General features: G+C 41.3%; 1 protein-coding gene across 2 annotated transcripts in view; it reads left to right on the top strand.

The window, feature by feature from the left end:
* Positions 1 to 20,677, top strand: part of LOC139471149 (E3 ubiquitin-protein ligase MIB2-like) — a 42,804-nt gene that overhangs the window by 16,213 nt on the left and 5,914 nt on the right. For both annotated transcript variants that reach the window (XM_071253413.1, XM_071253414.1), the window contains exons 5-15: positions 2,880 to 3,074; positions 3,756 to 3,910; positions 4,539 to 4,643; positions 4,900 to 5,004; positions 6,428 to 6,605; positions 8,504 to 8,661; positions 12,984 to 13,132; positions 17,477 to 17,633; positions 18,101 to 18,255; positions 20,006 to 20,132; positions 20,509 to 20,611. In XM_071253413.1, the coding sequence (XP_071109514.1) occupies positions 2,880 to 3,074; positions 3,756 to 3,910; positions 4,539 to 4,643; positions 4,900 to 5,004; positions 6,428 to 6,605; positions 8,504 to 8,661; positions 12,984 to 13,132; positions 17,477 to 17,633; positions 18,101 to 18,255; positions 20,006 to 20,132; positions 20,509 to 20,611 (1,587 nt within the window). The remainder of the gene's footprint in view (positions 1 to 2,879; positions 3,075 to 3,755; positions 3,911 to 4,538; positions 4,644 to 4,899; positions 5,005 to 6,427; positions 6,606 to 8,503; positions 8,662 to 12,983; positions 13,133 to 17,476; positions 17,634 to 18,100; positions 18,256 to 20,005; positions 20,133 to 20,508; positions 20,612 to 20,677) is intronic.

Genomic DNA, 20,677 nt, shown 5'->3' with positions numbered 1-20,677 from the left:
CAAGAGATGTATGGTCAGTGGCTTTACTTTTTTTGTAAATCAACTGATCATTCCCAGACATCAAAGGATCAACAGGAAATACGTTGATTGATTAATTACTGTTATCCTCCACAGTGGATATGTCAAAAGTAAGTGTTTACATGTGAAGGTAGGTTTACTAAACCTAGGCAATACACTCATATCATGGCGGGAAGTACAGATGTAAAAACAACATACTTTGTTCAAAGGGTAACCGATAATACACTGACTGGTTGTTCATTGTTATCTAACTCAATGTATGTTTTTAAGAACCGAGGACATTATAAAAATAGTTGTCACGTGGGCTTTCTCAGCTAACTTGGCACCTATGTGAAACAATTGAAACAAACTAAGTGATCAGTTAAGAAACGAACACGGGTTATAATATTCGATACATTTAAACATTTGGAACGTTTAAAAACGATATATTTAAATATTTTAATATATTTCATATATATTCCAAATATTGTTTCCAAATAATTATTATTAAAGTATTTGATTCTCACATAGACATTTGACATCGAATAAGTATTTTTGTACAGCTGCAGACGCACTGGATATTGTTCCTTTATGTTGATATTCCCGGACACATTATAACTTTGGTAGGTTGTAATAATTATATTTGCATTTTGTTTTCATTCATTCGCTGCAGCTTTGAACAGAATCATTCTTGTTCCTTTCCGTTTGGTTGGGAAGTTTTTCGATGCGCGATAGACGTTGTTTTCACAAGTATTTTCTTTTGTAAGCGTGTATATGTTACAGTCAATGTGTAAAATATGATTCACTCAGGCAATTTATTAAATATCTAAATATTTCAGTCATTTTACAAATTGACTGAATAATCCATTCATTTATTTAACCGACTGACTAAAAATGATAAAGACGATCAAAAGAGCTTAAACACATCACAATATATTAATTATGCTAAGAAAAGAAGCCAAACAATACAGAACTGTACTTGGTGATGATATTAAACAGAAACAAATATTTGGAATTCGTTATCATATTAATAAAGATGGACATATTTTTCAGTTAATTTGTAAAATAAACTGAATATTTAGGCGTTTAATAAATTTCCTTAGTGAAATATGTTTACATTTTGAATGTAAACATATACACACGGTAAAATAAGCAATATTCAGATGAAATATTTACTTTGTGTTGCAAGTCAAAATAGTGTACACAAAGATCGCACAATTACCAAGCAAGTGACCTACCAAAACTGCATCACCATTACCGGTACTCCCCACAAATATACCTACATTTCCAAAACTGTATTTTATTTTTCTTGATCAATGTGACCATACGTCCTTCTACTTTCAATAAAAATGCGCTTACGAATGGCGAGCACAGGTCGCGAACAAGTCTAGATTTCTGCTATATCATCCGGGTACTCACTGGGAAAATACAGTAATGCACAGGTAACAACTACTCCCGCGGAATTGCTTTAGATCAGTGCTCCTTTGTACGTTGAAATACTATATATTGTGAATGCCAAAATGATGTATCAAGGATCAAGTAGAAGATACATTGACCGTAGCGCTGGGAGTTTATTCAACAGACCCGTGAAAATAACACTGCTGTATCTTACTATTTATTTTAGATGACGCAGTCAAAGCTCACTTCTCCTGACGGCCATTATCGAACGGCCAGCTAAAACACAACCCTGCGCTTACGTCTACAGGTCTCTTCCTGTAGTACGGTAATTAGTATTCTCTCCCTCAAGTGTATCCTCAATGATATAACCCACCCTCATTAATTACATGCTGCTCTTTTCCAGCCTCACGGCTATGGAGCTGAGATAAAGAGTCCAAGTCATCATAAATTAATTAGGGTCCAATAAAAACAATGCGCCGCCAAACCTCATACATATTATCACTGAAAGTCGTACTACAGACGGTCAAATCACAATAAAAGCATTTCAATTGCAATAACATGTTCCAGGACCATGTATTCTTTTAACACCATCGGATTTAGAAGCAATGGTCGTATAAAACAAGATAGATCTATTTAAACACAAAAGTATTCATGTTATTCCCACAAAATCACACAAAGAAAGGAGACATTAGCAAATACATGTGTCTTATCATTTTTCGTCAGGATAACAACATTTTCTCTCCTTGTTACCACCTCCAGGTTCAGCTTAAGACGGGTCCTCCTTTGGTCAAAAGTTTGTTCCCCCTCTAATGAGTGTGTCACGCGTTGCACACGAGTGGCGGACGGGGTGCACACCCGTGTGCAACGCGTTGCACACGGGTATCACACGCGTGACCAACCCGATGCACACTGGTTGCGTAACGCGTTGCCCATGCGTGTAAGGGGAATGAACTTCTAGGCAGTAGTGTATGGCAGAGTAGACTCTCGATGTTGGTCTTTGTAATTTATTTGTCTTGGTTTTTGGATACATTCGGCAGTGAAGTGTAGGATAGTGTGGATGATGTGATAACTTAAAAGATGATCTACTACTGTTCTTTGCGAAAATGTGGAATGCTTAAGATTGTGATTGGCTGTTATGGCGTCAAAGTTTCTCAGCTGCACTTACTTCAGACCATGTACACATTTCGTTGAATGACTACTAAGCCTGCTTATGTGATACTACAATGTCAGAAGAGTTTACTAACTATGACTAGTTACAAAAGAAATTGGAAGACATCAGAATATTGGTTTCTGAGATAAAAGTGACTTGAAGTGAATTAACTGCGGGTGATGCAGGAAGAGTAGGAACTTTCTCATCCTTGACTGTGCAGTGACCCATGTGAATCTTTTTTCGGCAGAAATTCGAGACTGATCACCCGCTGGCTTTGACGATGATTTGCATCATACATTGATTTAAGAAACAGATAATGAGTATTGTTCTCCAGGGGGTAGCGGCAAGGAGGGGACAGTGACCGCACTGGTGACCCCCGGGAGTCGGTCGGCCCGCAGTGCGGTGAGGGTGCAGTGGGGGTCAGGCCCAGAACGCACCTACAGAGTGGGTCAGGATGGCAAGGTGGAGGTCAGGTTCACAGAGGAAGGACCGGGAATAGAATATTACCCCAAACATCTACCTAGTCTAGGTGGGTCATCATCATCATCATCATCATCATCATCATCATTATTGGTAGACATTGTAGTAGTAGCAGTAGTTTTGTTTTTTGTTGTTTGTTGTTTAACGCCGCACTCAGCAATATTCCAGCTGTATGACGGCGGTGTGTAAATACTCGAGTCTGACCAGAAAATCCAGTGATTGACATTATGAGCATCGATCCACGTTATTGGATACGATGGTATGCATCAACCAAGTCAGGGAGCCTGACCACCCGATCCCGTTGGTCGCCTCTTACGACAAAGTGGCAGCTGCAGCAACAGCAGCAGCAGCAGCAGCAACAGTAGTAGTAGTAGTAGTAGTAGTAGTAGTAGTAGTAGTAGTAATAGTCGTCGTCGCAGTAGTAGTAGTAGTAGTAGTTTATGTCTCCTATGCTGTAACATAGTTATGGACTCCGCACGTATGCTAACGGAGCATCTCTTTGAACGCACGTAGACATTTTCGCCGGCAGGGAGGACAAGAATGTTAATACAATACTGGTAGCGAGTATTCATTTTTTATAACGTTACAGCACAATCATTGCAACATCCAGACTATGTATTTATTTCAACACATCACTGCTCCAGATTTCCAATAACAGATAAGTTTCTTGCTTGGTAATCTCCGGAAGGCTGACAGTGGCTAATACCGTGTGTGATGTTCTCTCCCACAGACTTGTGCTCGGTCCCAAGGTGCCCCTCCAGCGCCACCCCAGCATCAGCAGCGGAGGAGATCAAGGAGGGGGACAAGGTGTGTATTGAGCTGGATGAAGCGGCGCTGAAGGAGCTGCATAAAGCTGCGGGGAGCTGGTCGTCAGGCATGGCACGGGTAGGTGGCTCACCATAGCTACTACTACTACTACAGATACTACTACCACTACTACTACTACTACTACCATAACTACTACTACTACAACTACCACCACTACAAATACTACTACTACTACCAGCACTACTACTACTACCACTACTACCACTACAAGTACTACTACCACCACCACCACTACTACCACTACAACTATTACTATCGCTACTATTGCTACTACTACTACTACTACTACTACTACTACTGCTACTACAACTACTACTACTACCACTACAACTACTACTACTACTACCACTACAACTACTTCAACTACCAACCACCACCACTACTACTACTACCACTACTGATACAACTACTACTACTACTACTACTACTACAACTTCTACTACTACCTTTGCTCCTACTCCTAGTGACAGAACTTCGAACACACGATGTATATAACTGAAGTTACAAAACAAGAACTATTTCTACTGGGCTGTGTGTATGTGGCACGGGGTATAGTCGAGGGAGAGCCAATATCTCATGATTCAGTATTGATGTTTCTTCAGGGCTCAATGAGAAAGTAAATCTCCGTGAGCTCCATGCACAATTAGCCTGCATGCTTAAGACTTGACAACCATGTGTCCGGCAGCTGATCGGGAAGGTCGGTGAGGTGGAGGGGTTCGCTCAGACGGGAGAAGTGTGCGTCAAGTTCGACAGTCAGAAGTTTCGACTGCTTCCAGGAGCTCTCAGAAAGGTAACACCTCAGAAAGGAGTCCGATATTCGAATGGTCTTTATTAGGGTGAACTGTAAACTTCCCATGAAGCTGATAATGCAATATGAATGACACATATCATCGGACCCGTGTGGAAAGAGGCATTGAGTAAAGACGCCAAATTGCTAGGGCCGCCCCTTGACCTGAGTCTCGTAACTCTCCAAACAAAAGCATAATTTATATGCATCGTTAAAAACGTAGAGGTCTTGAAATGTCTCATGTCGTTTATCCATCCAGCTGCCAAGACTGGCTGTGGGAGACACGGTACAGATCCTGAATGACGAACAGCAGGTCCGGGTGCTGCAAGAGGACCACGGTGGCTGGCTGGATGATATCAAGCCAGTAGGTTTTGTTTGTTTGTTTGTTGTTTAACGCCGCACTCAGCAGTATTCAAGCTATATGACGGCGGTCTGTAAATAATCGAGTCTGGACCAGACAATCCAGTGATCGACATCATGAGCATCGAGCCACGCAATTGGGATACGATGACATGCATCAACCAAGTCAGCAAGCCTGACCATCCGATCCCGTTAGTCGCCTCTTACGACAAGCATAGTCGCCTTGTACGGCAAGCATGGGTTGCTGAAGACCTATTCTACACCGGATCTTGACGGGTCCAAGCCGGTAGGTACACGCAGTGGGCTCTAATGTCCAGCGGGTGAGTGTGGTTTTACGCCGCTGAACAATATTTCGTCAATATCACGACCAGGCATATTTAACTCAAAAATTAGGTTAATATATGTGGAGAATCGAACTCGAATCCTCGGAGTGACGATCGAAGGTTTAAACAACTAGGATACTCCACAACCCTGTTGTATATTGTGAATCGAATACTCTATTCTAAGAGTCCATGCACTATTCGAGCAATGAAGATGGGGTGAGGTGAGGTGAGGTGAGGTGAGGTGAGGTGAGGTGAATTGGGGTTTAACGTCGTGTGTGTGTGTGTGTGTGTGTGTGTGCGCGTGCGCGTGCGCGCGTACGTGCGCATCGCTGCTTGTACTAGTCCGATTTTATAGTGTTAGCCCACTCAGATACCATGCCTCAGTTTAAATACCCCACTCAGACACAGTATACTGACTCCGAGCAGACCAGTCCTTGTTTAAGCCCCTTAATACCGAGCGCCAGGCCAGGTAACAACAAGTACCATCTTTTAACGGTTTTGGGTAACTGCTGACCTTCCGCTCTCAGGACAGACGCTCTTTCCATTCAGCGGAGGCAGTCTCGAGCAATGGGCAGCTTCATGTTGACGGATGGTCGAATTTGTCTACCAACGGAACACGTAGCTGACAGATTCACATGGCTGCTGTGTGTAGATGGAATTTCCATTACCTTAAGAACAACTGCTGTTATAAACAGAAAGTTGGCCATGGTACCCTGACGCGGTGAACGTACACACGTGTGCTCACAATATCGACCACAGGTTCCCGTAGGTGATGTCCGGTCATGCTGCAGGCTACCTTATTGTCTCGAACCCTCTCAGGGTAAGGGTTAGGCGAACGCTCTCAGGGTTAGGGTTAGGTCGAACTACGCAATTGGGATACGATTACATGCATTAACCAAGTCACTACGCCTGACCACTCGATCTCGTTAGTCGCTTCTTACGACAGGCATAGGTTCATGGGGATCAATGTTTTCCCAAGAATACCCCCCCCCCCCCCCCCCCCCCGGCTGATGTAAATATAAAATCCGTAGTAATACGAATAGTATATAGTTGTAAATAAATATTATCCATGTATTCATTGTTTCACATGTACATAATTCACAGTTTTTAGGCAAGAAGGGGCGTATAGCGAAAATCGACTCTGATGGCGATGTGGCCGTGTCTTTTGGTCTGCGGACGTGGTTGTTCAACCCTGCATGTTGTGTACCGGCCCCTGGAGGAGGAGTGGATGACGTCACAGACACTGCTGGTCAAGATGACACGTCAGCCGAGGAGCTTCTCAGTACGTACATTAGATTCAACTGACAGTGAGATGTCAGGGCATTAGATTCAACTGATAGTGTGGTGTCAGGGCATTAGATTAAACTTACACTGTGGTGTCAGGACATAAGATTAAACTTACACTGTGGTGTCAGGGCATTAGATTCATCTTACAGTGTGGTATCAGGGCATTAGATTAAACTTACAGTGTGGTGTCAGGGCATTAGATTCAACTCACATCGTCGTGTCAGGGCATTAGGTTCAACTTACGGTGTGGTGTCAGGGCATTAGATTCAACTTACAGTGTGATGTCAGGGCATTAGATTCAACTTACAGTGTGGTGTCAGGGCATTAGATTCAACTTACAGTGTGGTATCAGGGCATAAGATTCAACTCACATCGTGGTGCCAGGGCATTAGATTCATCTTACAGTGTGGTATCAGGGCATTAGATTCAACTTACAGTGTGGTGTCAGGGCATTAGATTCAACTTACAGTGTGGTGTCAGGGCATTAGATTCAACTTACACTGTGGTGTCAGGGCATTAGATTCAACTTACAGTGTGGTGTCAGGGCATTAGCTTCAACTCACATCGTCGTGTCAGGGCATTAGATTCAACTTACACTGTGGTGTCAGGGCATTAGATTCAACTTACACTGTGGTTTCAGGGCATAGGATTCAATGTACAGTGTGGTGTCAGGGCATTAGATTTAACTTACACTGTGGTGTCAGGGCATAAGATTCAACTTACATCATGGTGTCAGGCCATTAGATTAAACTAACTGTGTGGTGTCAGGACATAAGATTCAACTTACACTGTGGTGTCAGGGCATTAGATTCAACTCACAGTGTGGTATCAGGGCATTAGATTCAACTTACAGTGTGGTGTCAGGGCATTAGATTTAAGTTACACTGTGGTGTCAGGGCATCAGATTCAACTTACACTGTGGTATCAGGGCATTAGATTCAACTTACACTGTGGTGTCAGGGCATCAGATTTAAGTTACACTGTGGTATCAGGGCATTAGATTCAACTGACAGTGTGGTATCAGGGCATTAGATTTAACTTACACTGTGGTATCAGGGCATTAGATTCAACATACAGTGTGGTGTCATGGCATTAGATTTATCTTACAGTGTGGTGTCAGGGCATTAGTTTCAACTTACACTGTGGTATCAGGGCATTAGATTCAACATACAGTGTGGTGTCAGGGCATTAGATTTATCTTACAGTGTGGTGTCAGGGCATTAGATTCAACTGACAGTGTGGTATCAGGGCATTAGATTCAACTTACACTGTGGTATCAGGGCATTAGATTAAACTTACACTGTGGTGTCAGGGCATTAGATTCAACATACAGTGTTGTGTCATGGCATTAGATTTATCTGACAGTGTGGTGTCAGGGTATTAGATTCAACTACTGTGTGGTGTCGGGGCATTAGATTCAACTCACATTGTGATGTCAGAGCATTAGATTCAACTTACAGTGTAGTGTCAGGGCATTAGATTCAACTTACAGTGTGGTGTCAGGGCATTAGATTCAAAAGACAGTGTGGTGTCAGGGCATTAGATTCAACTCACTGTGTGGTTTCATGTGTTCGTTTCAACCTACATGTTTATATTAAGAGCCGACTAGAATGAGAATCGGATACAATATGTGTCCTTGAAATGATAGTGATGATGATAATATTCTGATGACGTCGATGTTTGCTCATACTATCAACCACTTTTTTTGACTTACCGACATGATAATTAATTAATAGGTGATAATTCTATATTATAGTATGTGGTCTAAACATTAACAAATTCATTCATATACAATTAACCGACCTCGTGTAAGGACGTGAGCATACAGTTCAGTAGGTAGTGCCATTGCTCCCAGTGCCCTGGTTCGAATCTCTAACATTCTCTCCCCCTCAGATCTGCCTGGTGCGCTGGCAAACCTCCTAGCAGGGTTAGTGATCATGAGACAAGCACAACAACACTCACGGAGGGAGGGGGTCGGGCTGCTGTTCAGAGCCATCTTGGAGGGCGACGTCAGTGACGTCAGAAAACTTTGCGAACACGACTCCAGTTTGGTGAGTAAAGAGGTTACAGCATTTCAATAGCGTGTGTATGCTGATGGAAATAAACAACAATATTTAGGTGTGTTTAAGTCCATGAGAAAATATAGATCTATTTTTTGTTTTAATTTTAGAGACGGAATGTTGGATAATTAGAACATATTTATTGCTAACTATAGGATGTATCTGAACAGTTCTGGTCCTGACTACGAGGGATGTATTGACCTTTTTCACACTTTCGCCATCTTGGATCGAAAACGAGGCTTGGGGAGCATAGCTCCATGCAGTGTGAGTCGCATCAGCTGATAGGGAACAGACAGCATGTTGTGCATTTCACTGATGGGCATTTCAAACAAAAAATGGTATCCTCTGTATCTAATACAAAAGATATTTCACATTTAATCCTGAAGTCCAACTAAAATATGCCTGTAATACACTGGAATTAGCATTTTGCTGTCAGGATCCCGGAAGTGAATCGAAAGGTGCATTTCGAGATACGTATTTCACAGATATTATATTCATCATAACCTCGTCGGCATATAGGTACAATGTGACAGTACATTCAATGACAGAAGTTTTGTATCGTAAATGAACCGCATAACATGTAACAGGTCAGTGTACTTTTGCAAATTTGCTCAGTCAGTGTGTGGCTTGGCGACCTCGAGATCGTCGATCATGTTTATTTCACGTTTCATAGTGGTGTTTGCTGCACAACGCACTGTCGTTTTGCCATGAGTCCAGTTGACTAAAAAACACTTTTTCTGCTATGATTTTCATCTAAGCATATTACGATGTAAATGAAATTAGTTCACAAAATAACTCGTGTGTCAAAATATATATTCAGAAGGGGCGATAACTCTATTCAGTGTGTACAATGACAGATGATACTTTACTTGTTCTTCAAACATCACTTACTTAACTGATTATTAACGATTGAGATTGCAGCGTGCACGACAAAAGCAATAATGTGTGAAATGTTTAAAATAAGTTAAAAGGAAACTTAAAATTGATAAATATAAATAATGCATAAAATTGAAGAAATATAAGAATTGATACAAACACCAACTTCTTGAACACCCTGACGTAATCCTGTATGATGATAGGTAATTGTATATCAAAAGGAAGCTACTAATACATTTATCCTGAATAGTTTGAAAATGTCTTGACCAGATATGAGTACAGATAAAATAACAAAAGATAAAAAGGAGTCAACTTCATTTGGTAATAAAGCCAAGATAAAATATATGTATTGGTACAAATTATGTTGATGGAACAATCTGGATTTCTCATATTGAATAAAGAAAAACAAACCGAAATGTTCATGTCTTTATTTCTCACAATATAAGTTTTCAAAACTTAACATGGACCGGGTGTCTTTGTCAGTCAAAAGCACCTAATTAAATTCCAGGAGAAAATAATTTTCTTGCTTGTAAACAAATGGTACAATGTGTTTGTGAATAAGGCTTTTCATTTCCTCGTCATATGTAACTGACATGTGACAGGAAACACATGATTGAATGAATATGGCTTTTCACTTCCTCGTCCTTTGACAGGACGCACATTGTAACCAGTGTGTTATTGTCAGCAGAAAGCTCCTCCAGACATCCATCACCGGATACTAGTACTTCATTGTGTTGACTCGCTGGACTCAAAGCCTGAAATGAATAATTCAATAATATTGTAATAATATTTCTACTTCCATAATTTATTTTATAAACAATACATATTCACCTTCTCTCAAAATATTGCTCATTTAGAAAACAACATTCTTGTATATTCTGTGTAAAGAGTAAACACAACTGATGCATCAATTTAATGACAGTGTACTACAGCTCTTTATATCAATGTCACACAGAAATTCACTCTTGCTTTGATATTTGTATTACCGGTATGTATTTAATCATGAAATACTTTGTTTAGTCTGACCATACTGAAAACATACTTTCGCTAGAGTGAAATAAATAAGATTTTTATTAAATTCAGATGAAATATCACGTTTCGTCACACCTACGGTAAGTCTGCCTCATTGACACTATGGTTTTCTGAGTAAGGTCATGAAGATCACAAAGAAAATATAAGACTTGAATTTTTTTGGTCAAATGAAATCTTTATCTCTTCTTGTGGTTTACTAAAGTTGATATCTTGACTTGAAAATGTTAACTTTGTCAGATCACAAGATGAGATAAATTCATGCTATCATCGTTATTTGACAAGGAAAAAAAATTTCTTCTATGTACTTATATTTTTTTTATATTTCTCGTTTTGATTGAATTATAAAAATTATAAAAATTATCACACCACTTGACTTAACTGAAATAAACTAAAGTTCTAAAGATTGTTAACAATAGTAAACTATTACATCATAACAATATAATTACTGCAACTCGTACATATAAATTGATATGATTAATATTCAATAATACATGGTAATTGCTTGCACAAAAAGAAATTATTTTGTTTTAAAAGTTTCAAAACATGTTCGTGGACATAAAACCAGATGGGTTTCACAATTAAACAAAGGGAATAAATGAGTTATGATTGCAATACGCATGGGAATTAAAAATAATTCTGTTTATAGTAATGTCAATATCAATTTATGCATTTGAAATATTTGAATACAAACTGTTAAAGAGTTATCTGTTCTGTAAATTATATAAAGATCACATGTAGATTGAACATTTACTGGCCATTAATTAGTTAGGTTTTTGTTCATTTCATGACATGATTAATTTGGTACAGTAAAGTAAATATAATTTTGGTAGAAATATTGTTTACAAAATTGCAAATCAAACTGTACTTTACTTCAAATATTTACACACCCTTTATGCAATAATTCAGTTGAAATATTACACCTCATGCTATCTAATCTGTCAACATTGACAATCAAAATAACAACTGTTCACAATCACAACAGCGCAAGTAGATTTAGAGGTCTAATATTTTATTGGAATGCATCTATTACAATTTACATCAAATACGCAAATGATGCAAAATTCTGATTTGTTACGATTGTAAGTTCTCAATAGGTTACAATTTGATACATTATATCAACATATCAATTAAGTTAGTGTCTGACATATATCTAGATATGGTCAAAATGTCAATATTTCGACTTCAAATACAACCCGCAAAGTTATTTAAACTCACAATAAATAGTTTGGATTAATGGTGTGTAAACAATGAATTATTCTTTACAAGATCTCAGTAGCATTTGTATTAAGTCTGGTCAGCTACCATAAACTGCACTGGGAGTTACCAGGTGGTCATGGATATTTTAAATTGAAATCACAACAGAACGGCCAGACTCAAATTTATATCGGTAAGGATACAAGATAACAGTAGAATAGTTTGTCAAAGATAAGAATAAAAATAATGTTCAATACTTACGATTAATGTACCGGGATGGTTAAATTGTCACGGTTTGTCCCGATTGCGTGTCTTGTTGACATCTCCATGTGTTTCATGTGCTATCCAGCCTTCTCCTTCTGCTCTCCAAGCCTCGCTTTCAAACCGGAAGTAGCGAAGTGTGTGAAAAAGGTCAATTAGTACACACTTAGAATTATGTATGTATTAAGTATTCATTTCTTACAGGCTGCATTTGTACCCAATACACAACCAGCATAGTACTTCAGGCATCAAAGTGATTAGGTCTTCTTATGGGATTTTATCGAAACAAAATATAAATTGTCCCTAAAGATGCTTGAAAAAAGTTATTCTTCAGACCATTGAAAAACAAGAAATTATTATAAAAATTGTCCCTGAAAATGCTTGAAAAAATGTTTTGCTTCAGACCATTTGCAAAAAAGGAAATTGCCTGCCACAAAAATTAAAGAGGAAATTATTTATCTGAATTCTCAATGACAAAGAAAACTGTGTTCCCAAAAATATGTCCTATGGAGACGTAAGGCTGGAAAGGTGCCATTGTGTGAATTAGGCCAGTCAAAATGGGTATCTGATTTATTCACTTGTTGTACTATACAAGTGGTGATTTCTTCACTTGTACTAGTCGAAATGGGGATTTCTTCAGTTATTTTGTTTGTTTGTTTGTTTGTTTGTTTGTTTGCTGTTTAACGTCGTACTCAGCAATATTCCAGCTACATGACGGCGGTCTGTAAGTAATCGAGTCTGGACCAGACACTCCAGTGATTGACATCATGAGTATCGATCCACGCAATTGGGATACGATGACATGCATCAACCAAGTCAGCGAGCCTGACCACCCGACCCCGTTAGTCGCCTCTTACGACAAGCATAGTCGCTTTTTAAGGCAAGCATGGGTTGCTGAAGACCTATTCTACCCCGGATCTTCACGGGTTTCTTCACATGTTCTGATCCAGGTGAATGCGGAACACAAGGGTATCCACCCTGTCCACCTGGCCGCCCACGAGGGTAAACTGGACATGTTGAAGTTGCTGATTGACAAGGGCGCGGACATCAACTCCCCCGACAACGACGAGGACACCCCCCTCCACATAGCCACTGTGAAGTAGGTGGTCGTTTCCTCGATTGATACATTTAGGCAGCCCGATGATTTAAACGCTGACAACCCTAAGTCCACAAAGCTAAAACTACGACCGCCGTGTGATAAAGCAGGTGTGTTGACACATTCGTAACGCAAAGATAGTTTTGTGGAACAGGACCTACATGATTTTACGCCCGGAGAGCGGTGGTTCGATCCCCGACCGCGTCATACCAAAAGACGTTAAAAGATGGTACTTGTTGGTACCCTGCCTGGCGCTGGGCCTTAAGGGGCTCGGAGTCAGTATACTGTGTCTGAGTAGGGTATTCATGTTAAACTGCGACATGGTATCTCAGTGGGCTAAAACAAGGACTGGTCGGCTCGGAGTCAGTATACTGTGTCTGAGTGGGGTATTCATGGCTGTTAAACTGCGGCATGGTATCTCAGTGGGCTAGCACTATAAAATCGGTATTACTCCGGACCAGTACAAGCAGCCACACACACACGCGTGCATGCACGTCGCTATGTAAGTGCAATAATCTAGGACGCGACGTTAAACCCCGTTTCACCTCACCTAAATTATTTCCTACGTGTGCACACAATATTTGTCCGATGTGTGCTACCCTATTACACAACTGCACCAATGTAACATCGGCGAGTGCGATTCAGTTGGTGTTATCGACAGGTGCCTTCTCGTGGGGCACCACGTCTTGATCAGCACCCGGTCTCTACCGTTAATGTGGGTACATACAAGACTACATAATGACGGGCTACATTCGGGATAGTTGGCAGCAATAGCAATTTTGATTCAGGTCATTTCTTGTCTAAAATTTATAACATATCATTCTAGTAGTTTTTCCCATCACACAAAGAATATGAGCCATTATCGAAAAACATAAATTGTCCCCAAAAGTCTTCAGACTGTTGGAAAAAAAAGAATCGCCTGCCACAAAAATTACATTGTTGCAAGGCGTTTTTCTTTAAATAATTTAAGCTCATAGTTTTAAATAAAGAAAATATTTCAGTGAAAAATCTAATATATCGATACAGTCCCCACCCAAAATATCAAATAGTCGGTCCCTTATGTTACCCAGCACTCATCTCCCATGAGATATGCACAGCAATCTGAATGCCATGGGACATTTTAGATGACATTTGTGACTTTTTATGCTCCGGCATATAATGAGGGGGTTATCTCCCAAAACGCCTACATGCCAAAACACCTACAGCCCAGTACCTCTACACTTGGTTAAAACAACAAAGGGATTTCACCTACTTATAATGGATCAGTCCCAAAGACTAATTAATCCATAAGAGTCCCTTCCTCCTATTCGCTGATGGTGATGATGATAAGTTACTAGCTTTTGCTACAGACGAAAACCTCCAAGCTCTTCAGTCAGCAGAGTACATCTTCATGGATGGAACTTTCCGGCCTGTCCTGGTCTGTGGAACCAAGTTTACATTATCCATGCAAGACACGGTTCAACAACATTCCCTCTTGTTTCTGCCTTACTGCTGGATCGTCAGATAGGTACCTATTCCAGACTTTTCCGATTGCTAAAGAATGAAGTTCAACAGAGACTCAACCGTCCCCTTGTCCCAGTGTGCGTACAAACTGACATTGAGCTGGCTGCTATTCGGGGCGTGGAGGCAGAATTCCCCGCTGCTGATGTCAAAGGATGCCTATTTCATTACAGCTAAGCCATTTGGAGGAAGACACAGGACTTAGGACTTGCTGTTCCGTACAAAGAAGACCTGAAGTGTGCGCCTGGATAAGAAGAGCCGCTGGACTGGCTCTGCCTCCACAAGCAGTTATTCAAGACACCAGGATCGAAGCCATGGATGACACTCCCAGCGTACCAAGAGCTGTTGAATTCAATGACTATGTGGTTGTCAACTGGAGCACGATTCCCGCTGCCATTGTGGAACCATCACTCAACGATAGGTCCGAGAACAAATAACAATCTGGAAGGATTCCACAGCACCGTGGACTACCTCATCGACATCCCAACATCTGCCGCTTCATTGAAGTCATCAAGAAGGGAAAACGGCAGATCGGGCCAAGATTTCGCACATCGACTTTGGTGCTGCCCCCAGGAGTAGAAAGTCCCAGGAGTCTAACGAGAGGTAGAGAATCGCTTGTGCCGATTAAAAGAACATTTGGCCCAGGGATTAAAAACACCCTTCCAATACTTGGATGTTGTTTGAAACTTGGCAAGTGTCTTATTGGGATTATCATCTGACTGATTAGTTCTAAACTAATTTGATTATTGGGATTATCATCTGACTGATTAGTTCTAAACTAATTTGATTATTTGGATTATCATCTGACTGATTAGTTCTAAACTAATTTGATTATTGGGATTATCATCTGACTGAATTGTAAAATAAAATGTATATAAATATTCGTTGGGTTATTCCATTAAAACGACAAAGGTAACAGGCAGGGGTTGAGGTGTGCATTCAACTGTGAACTTTGTTGTTATAGTGAGTGAGTATGGTTTTACGCCGCTTTTAGCAATATCCCAGCAATATCACGGCGAGGGACACCAGAAATGGGCTTCACACATTGTACCCATGTCGGGAATAGAACCCGGGTCTTCGGCGTGTCGAGCGAACGCTTTAACCACCAGGCTACCCGACCGCCCCTTGTTGTTATAAGCTGTAGGTGTTTTGTCATGTAGGCGTTTTGGGAGGACACCTATGAGGGGGGATATAATCTACCGGATTTCCGTTCAATATTTCTCAACAAAACTTTACAGATATATCAAACAGACCTAGCAATGCTCCCTTTAGCTGTTTAAATGTTTGGGGCCTTTTCAATTTTCTCCGTTTCCATGAAACAATTGGATTTGGTCTTGTGATGGGGTTGATGTCGTTTTCAGATCCGAGCTCGAAAAACATGAAATATTTTTTAACAAAACATGCGAGGCTTTATCAATCATGGTGCCTTTCTTTTGAAATGTTTGGCAATATTCCCCCCCCCCCCCCCCCCCCCCCCCTGTTTCCATGGAGACAAATTGGACCTTATCTGAAATGGTATTGGTGGTTTTGTGAGAGCAGAACTTGAAAGCCTTTAAATATCTTTATCAAGATTTGAAAATGTAAATAAATAAAATAAAGACTATTTGATCGGGTTGTGTGATTTATCTTTTCCTTTTGACAGTTGTCAGGAAGTAGTATCATAGAATAAACATCTGAAATGGTTCCCGTTGCTATTTTGAGGCTTTTGAAATGTCTTCTTAAAAATGTGTTTCAAGGAAAATAAAGATGCTTTAATCGGGTTGTGTCATTTCTTTCCTCATAGAGACTGATCTTTTACCGTGAGATAAACATAGAGTGAGATATCTACTATTATTGACATATATTTTTGTCGTAAGAGGCGACTAACGGGATCGGGTGGTCAGGCTCGCTGACTTGGTTGAGGCATGTCATCGTATCCAAATTGCGTGGATCGATGTTAATGATGTCAGTCACTGGATGTCTGGTCCAGACTCGATTATTTACAGACCGCCGTCATTAGCCGGAATATTGCTGAATGCGACGTTAAACAACAAACAAAACATATATTACAGCTTTTTGCAAATGTCAAATAAGCTATCCTAACACCAATGCGACATACCATTATAAATATGTGACTTGTGTATAAGCACATCTCTCAACATGTGCTCACTCCGATATTTAAAGATACCTAAAATTTGAATTCCTGCCATTTGTAAATTAGCCCATCCCTTAAGCTTTGTGTTCGCTGCTTGGTTGGCGCAATGGGCTTATATTACAAAAATGGGGGCTGGGAGATATATTCATCTTCTGATGACTCTTGTTTTATGACAACAGAACGCCTCACAACAGCTTTAACCCTTCTCTCAACATGCAAGAAGACATTGAAACATTGTTAAAAATACATGTGATATAGCAAAATGTTTGTGTGCATTCGGAACACACAAGGGTAGAGAAAAAACATATCTCGGAATTGTTATATTCTTTATAAGACTGATATTTGAAAAAGAGACTGCGTCAAGTCTACTTGATCCTGACAGTGTGTATATGTGTAGGTCCTATCCGCATCGTAAGTCTAGTAGTATATAAGGTTTAAATGTTAAAAATACCGAAAAAGTACGGATGCTCATTAATCATTCCAAATCCTAATGTGTCCTCAGTCATGCTTCTTGTCCGAGTCGACTACGACTCCGGTGATTACGAAATGGCTGATTCTTCGCCACTGTGCTCAGGCGGCGATATGTGTTGTTCATGCTATCGACCACTGGTTCGTCTGGCCCGCACCTGATTAACTACATGATATAGCTGGAAGATTTATGACAGTGGCATAAAACAACATTCGCTGACTCAAAAAATCCCGCTTTACCACAGACAACACAGCAACATCGCCGAATACTTGATACGTGCCGGCGCTGACTTGAACAGATTCAACCAGCGACATCGTCAACCCGTTCACAACGCCGCCTACATGGGGATGACAGGGGTCCTCAGACTGCTGGTGGCGAAGGGATGTGACGTCAACTCCCCGGTAAGTTAGGTATAGTTTGTTGTCACACTGATAAATACTTTGCGTTACAATAAACATGATTATCTCGAATAATAGCTTATCACGAAGTGTTCCTCCCACATTAAGCTGACACGACGTGATATAACTGGAATACTTTTAAAAGCGGCGTTCAACACGTTAAACACGTCACTCACTCAAGTTTTTTCATTTGTGGTACCATACCTCGTTTTGTAAAAACGTAATCATATACAAACGCTTGAACGACTTATTGATCTGACGTAGATACATTCTCGGTAAAGGTTATTTCGAAAAATTACTTATTTCGAAGTCAGTCCGTTTATTCCTAATGGTACCCTACATCTTCATGTCAAACCGGAAGGAAAAAAATAATCCTTGAACGACCTACTGAGCCGAGATTCGAGGACTGAATCCTGCTTGGATATTTTAAAATGTTTTATCCAGATTCTCATCTTTTGTCTCCCACGCAGGATCGAGATGGCGATACTCCAATCTTTGACGCCATTGGTAAAGACCAATACGAGGCTGTGGACGTCCTTCTGACGTCATCGAGGCTGGACCTGACGGTTGCCAACAAAAGAGGATTCACGCCTATTCACACGGCGGCCTTCAAGGGCTCGGCTAGGTATCGTGTGAAACAGGTTTCATTCGTCACCACTCGCCCATTTCCGCGGCCTGCCGGAAGACTCGTCCCCCTATCGATGATGTTATGTGCGAAAATACGACAAACCATTCAGAATGCGCGTATGACTTCAAGTACATCGGCAAAGAATCATTCAGGAATCATTTTTGATTTCACTCGTCTTGCATCTAAATATATCCCCTTGATACAGTTAGACGTGTTCAATCCTACTGTATATATACTGTGAGTCCCGATGTGTTTTAAATTGCATCTGGTATAAATATGACACATGGGGAAATATACGTGAATCAGTACGCAACGAGTTGACGGGTCTTTTAACTATGCCCGTTTGCGCTTAGACGGAACCCAGTTGTAAATATGGCGGCGAGAATGTCACGAGTCGCTATTCAGCTTTGTCCCGGAATAACACGAGTTGGTCACGAATGAAACATGTCTGTCCGAAACATACCAATACCTAACTCAGTTAGACCCGTGGAGATCCGGGGAAGAATGTCTTCAGCAACCCATGTTTGCTGTAACAGGCAACTATGCTTGTCGTAAGAGGCGAATAACGGGATCGGGTCATGCATGTTATCGTCTCCTAATGGCGTGGATCGATGCTCATGATGTCAATCACTGGTTTGTCTGGTCTAGGCTCGATTATTTACAGACCGCTATCATATAGTGGGAATATTGCTGAGTGCGGCGTTAATCAACAAACAAACAAACTTAATTAAATAGGAGCCAATGCAGGGCGAGTTTGTCTGAGCCTCATCATGTTGATGAGAGTAACGAGTGATGGAGTCTGTTGAACCCTGAACAGCATTTCATGGTGTGTAAGCTTAATGTGGGAGGAAACCCGACGTAATGCAAGTCTCTGACGTTTACCACTTTCATGAAACCCACGAGAAGGGTGCTGACAAACCTAGTAACGTAATGTGGAATTCGAACCCACGGTCAAAGACTTGTCGACACATCCATATTGTCGAGAGAGCCGATTTGACAAAAGAGCAGTAAGCGTAGGGATACAACATACCCACGTTTACCGTTTAACCAAAGCAGTCCATGACCTGCATCCAGCTGACACGCCTGAAACTCACTCACTCACTCACTCACTCACTCACTGAAACACTGATCAAAGGAAAAGGGGAAATCAGGTGTTATGTAGGAAGTGTATTTATATGCAGTATCATTTCTAGATGTATGTAAATAATATATCGATTCTTGTTTTTTCAAAGTCCTCGGGACTATCGACTAATCGACTTGGCCGTAGTTCGAGATCAGTGTTCGTACCGACAAGGCCCATAAAGTCACATCATTATATACATGTATAGGGTTAGGGTAGGGGTCAGGGTCAGGGTCAGGGTAGGGGTCAGTGTCAGGGTTAGGGTAGGGGTCAGGGTCAGGGTCAGGGTAGGGGTCAGTGTCAGGGTTAGGGTAGGGGTCAGGGTAGGGGTCAGGGACAGTGTAGGGGTTAGGGGTCAGTGTCAGGGTTAGGGTAGGGGTCAGGGTTATGGTTAAGGTAGGGGTCAGGGTCATGGTTAAGGTCGGGGTCATGGTTAGGGTAGGGGTCAGGGTTAGGGTCAGGGTCAGGGTTAAGGTAGAGGTCAGGGTTATGGTAGGGGTCAGGGTTAGGGTAGGGGTCAGGGTCAGGGTCGGGGTTAGTTAATGGAGTTCGACTTTACTAAGTTTCACTGCATTGAAAGAGCAACGAATCACACACATAAATATAAACGAATATATGTTACACCAGACTAGCTGAGAAGATTCTGGGTCGAAACCGTGGTCTGGTCAATCTGAAGAAAGAAGATGGCTTCACTCCGCTCCATCTTGCCGCCTTCAACGATCACGCGGAGGTCGCCCGCATCCTCATAAGCGTTGTGAGTAGACATACCCCGGGTTTGGAGAAGGGTAGACCCCTTTTTCATGTAGCGTTCATGGAGTGGTGGGTAGCTCAATCGTTAAAGCGTTGACTCGTCAAGCTGCAGAGCCGTGTTCGATTCCCCAAGTGGGTACAATGTGTGGCTACATGCTGTCGTGCTGTGGTTCAGATAGTGAATATCTACAACATGGCGATGGCCTCATGGATAACGCTCTTTCTTGTCCAGTCACGTCACCTGCAGACAAAATGTGCCAGTCCCTAAATGGGTAGAAATTGTGAAGCCCATTCTTAGTATACCCCGCCATGATGTAGCTGGAATCCTGATGGCGGCGTAATGCAACACTCACTCACTGAATGTGTGTTCACTTTGCAAGGGGAGGGCGGACCTGAATGTTCAGGGCACAAAGGGGGAGACGCCGTTACACCTGGCGTGCAGGGAGGCCTACCTGAGCCCCACACAGGTCCTGGTCAAGACGGGTGAGTTGGGTTGCGGTGAAACTAAGAAATGTGCCTAATTTAATCTAAACATCTAGGTATAAACGT

Source organism: Haliotis cracherodii, unplaced genomic scaffold (genome assembly GCF_022045235.1).
Source record: "Haliotis cracherodii isolate W230 unplaced genomic scaffold, xgHalCrac1.p SCAF_22, whole genome shotgun sequence".
NCBI lineage: Eukaryota > Metazoa > Mollusca > Gastropoda > Lepetellida > Haliotidae > Haliotis > Haliotis cracherodii.
Note: the sequence above shows the minus strand (reverse complement) of the source record. Positions and strands in the feature narration are given on the sequence as shown.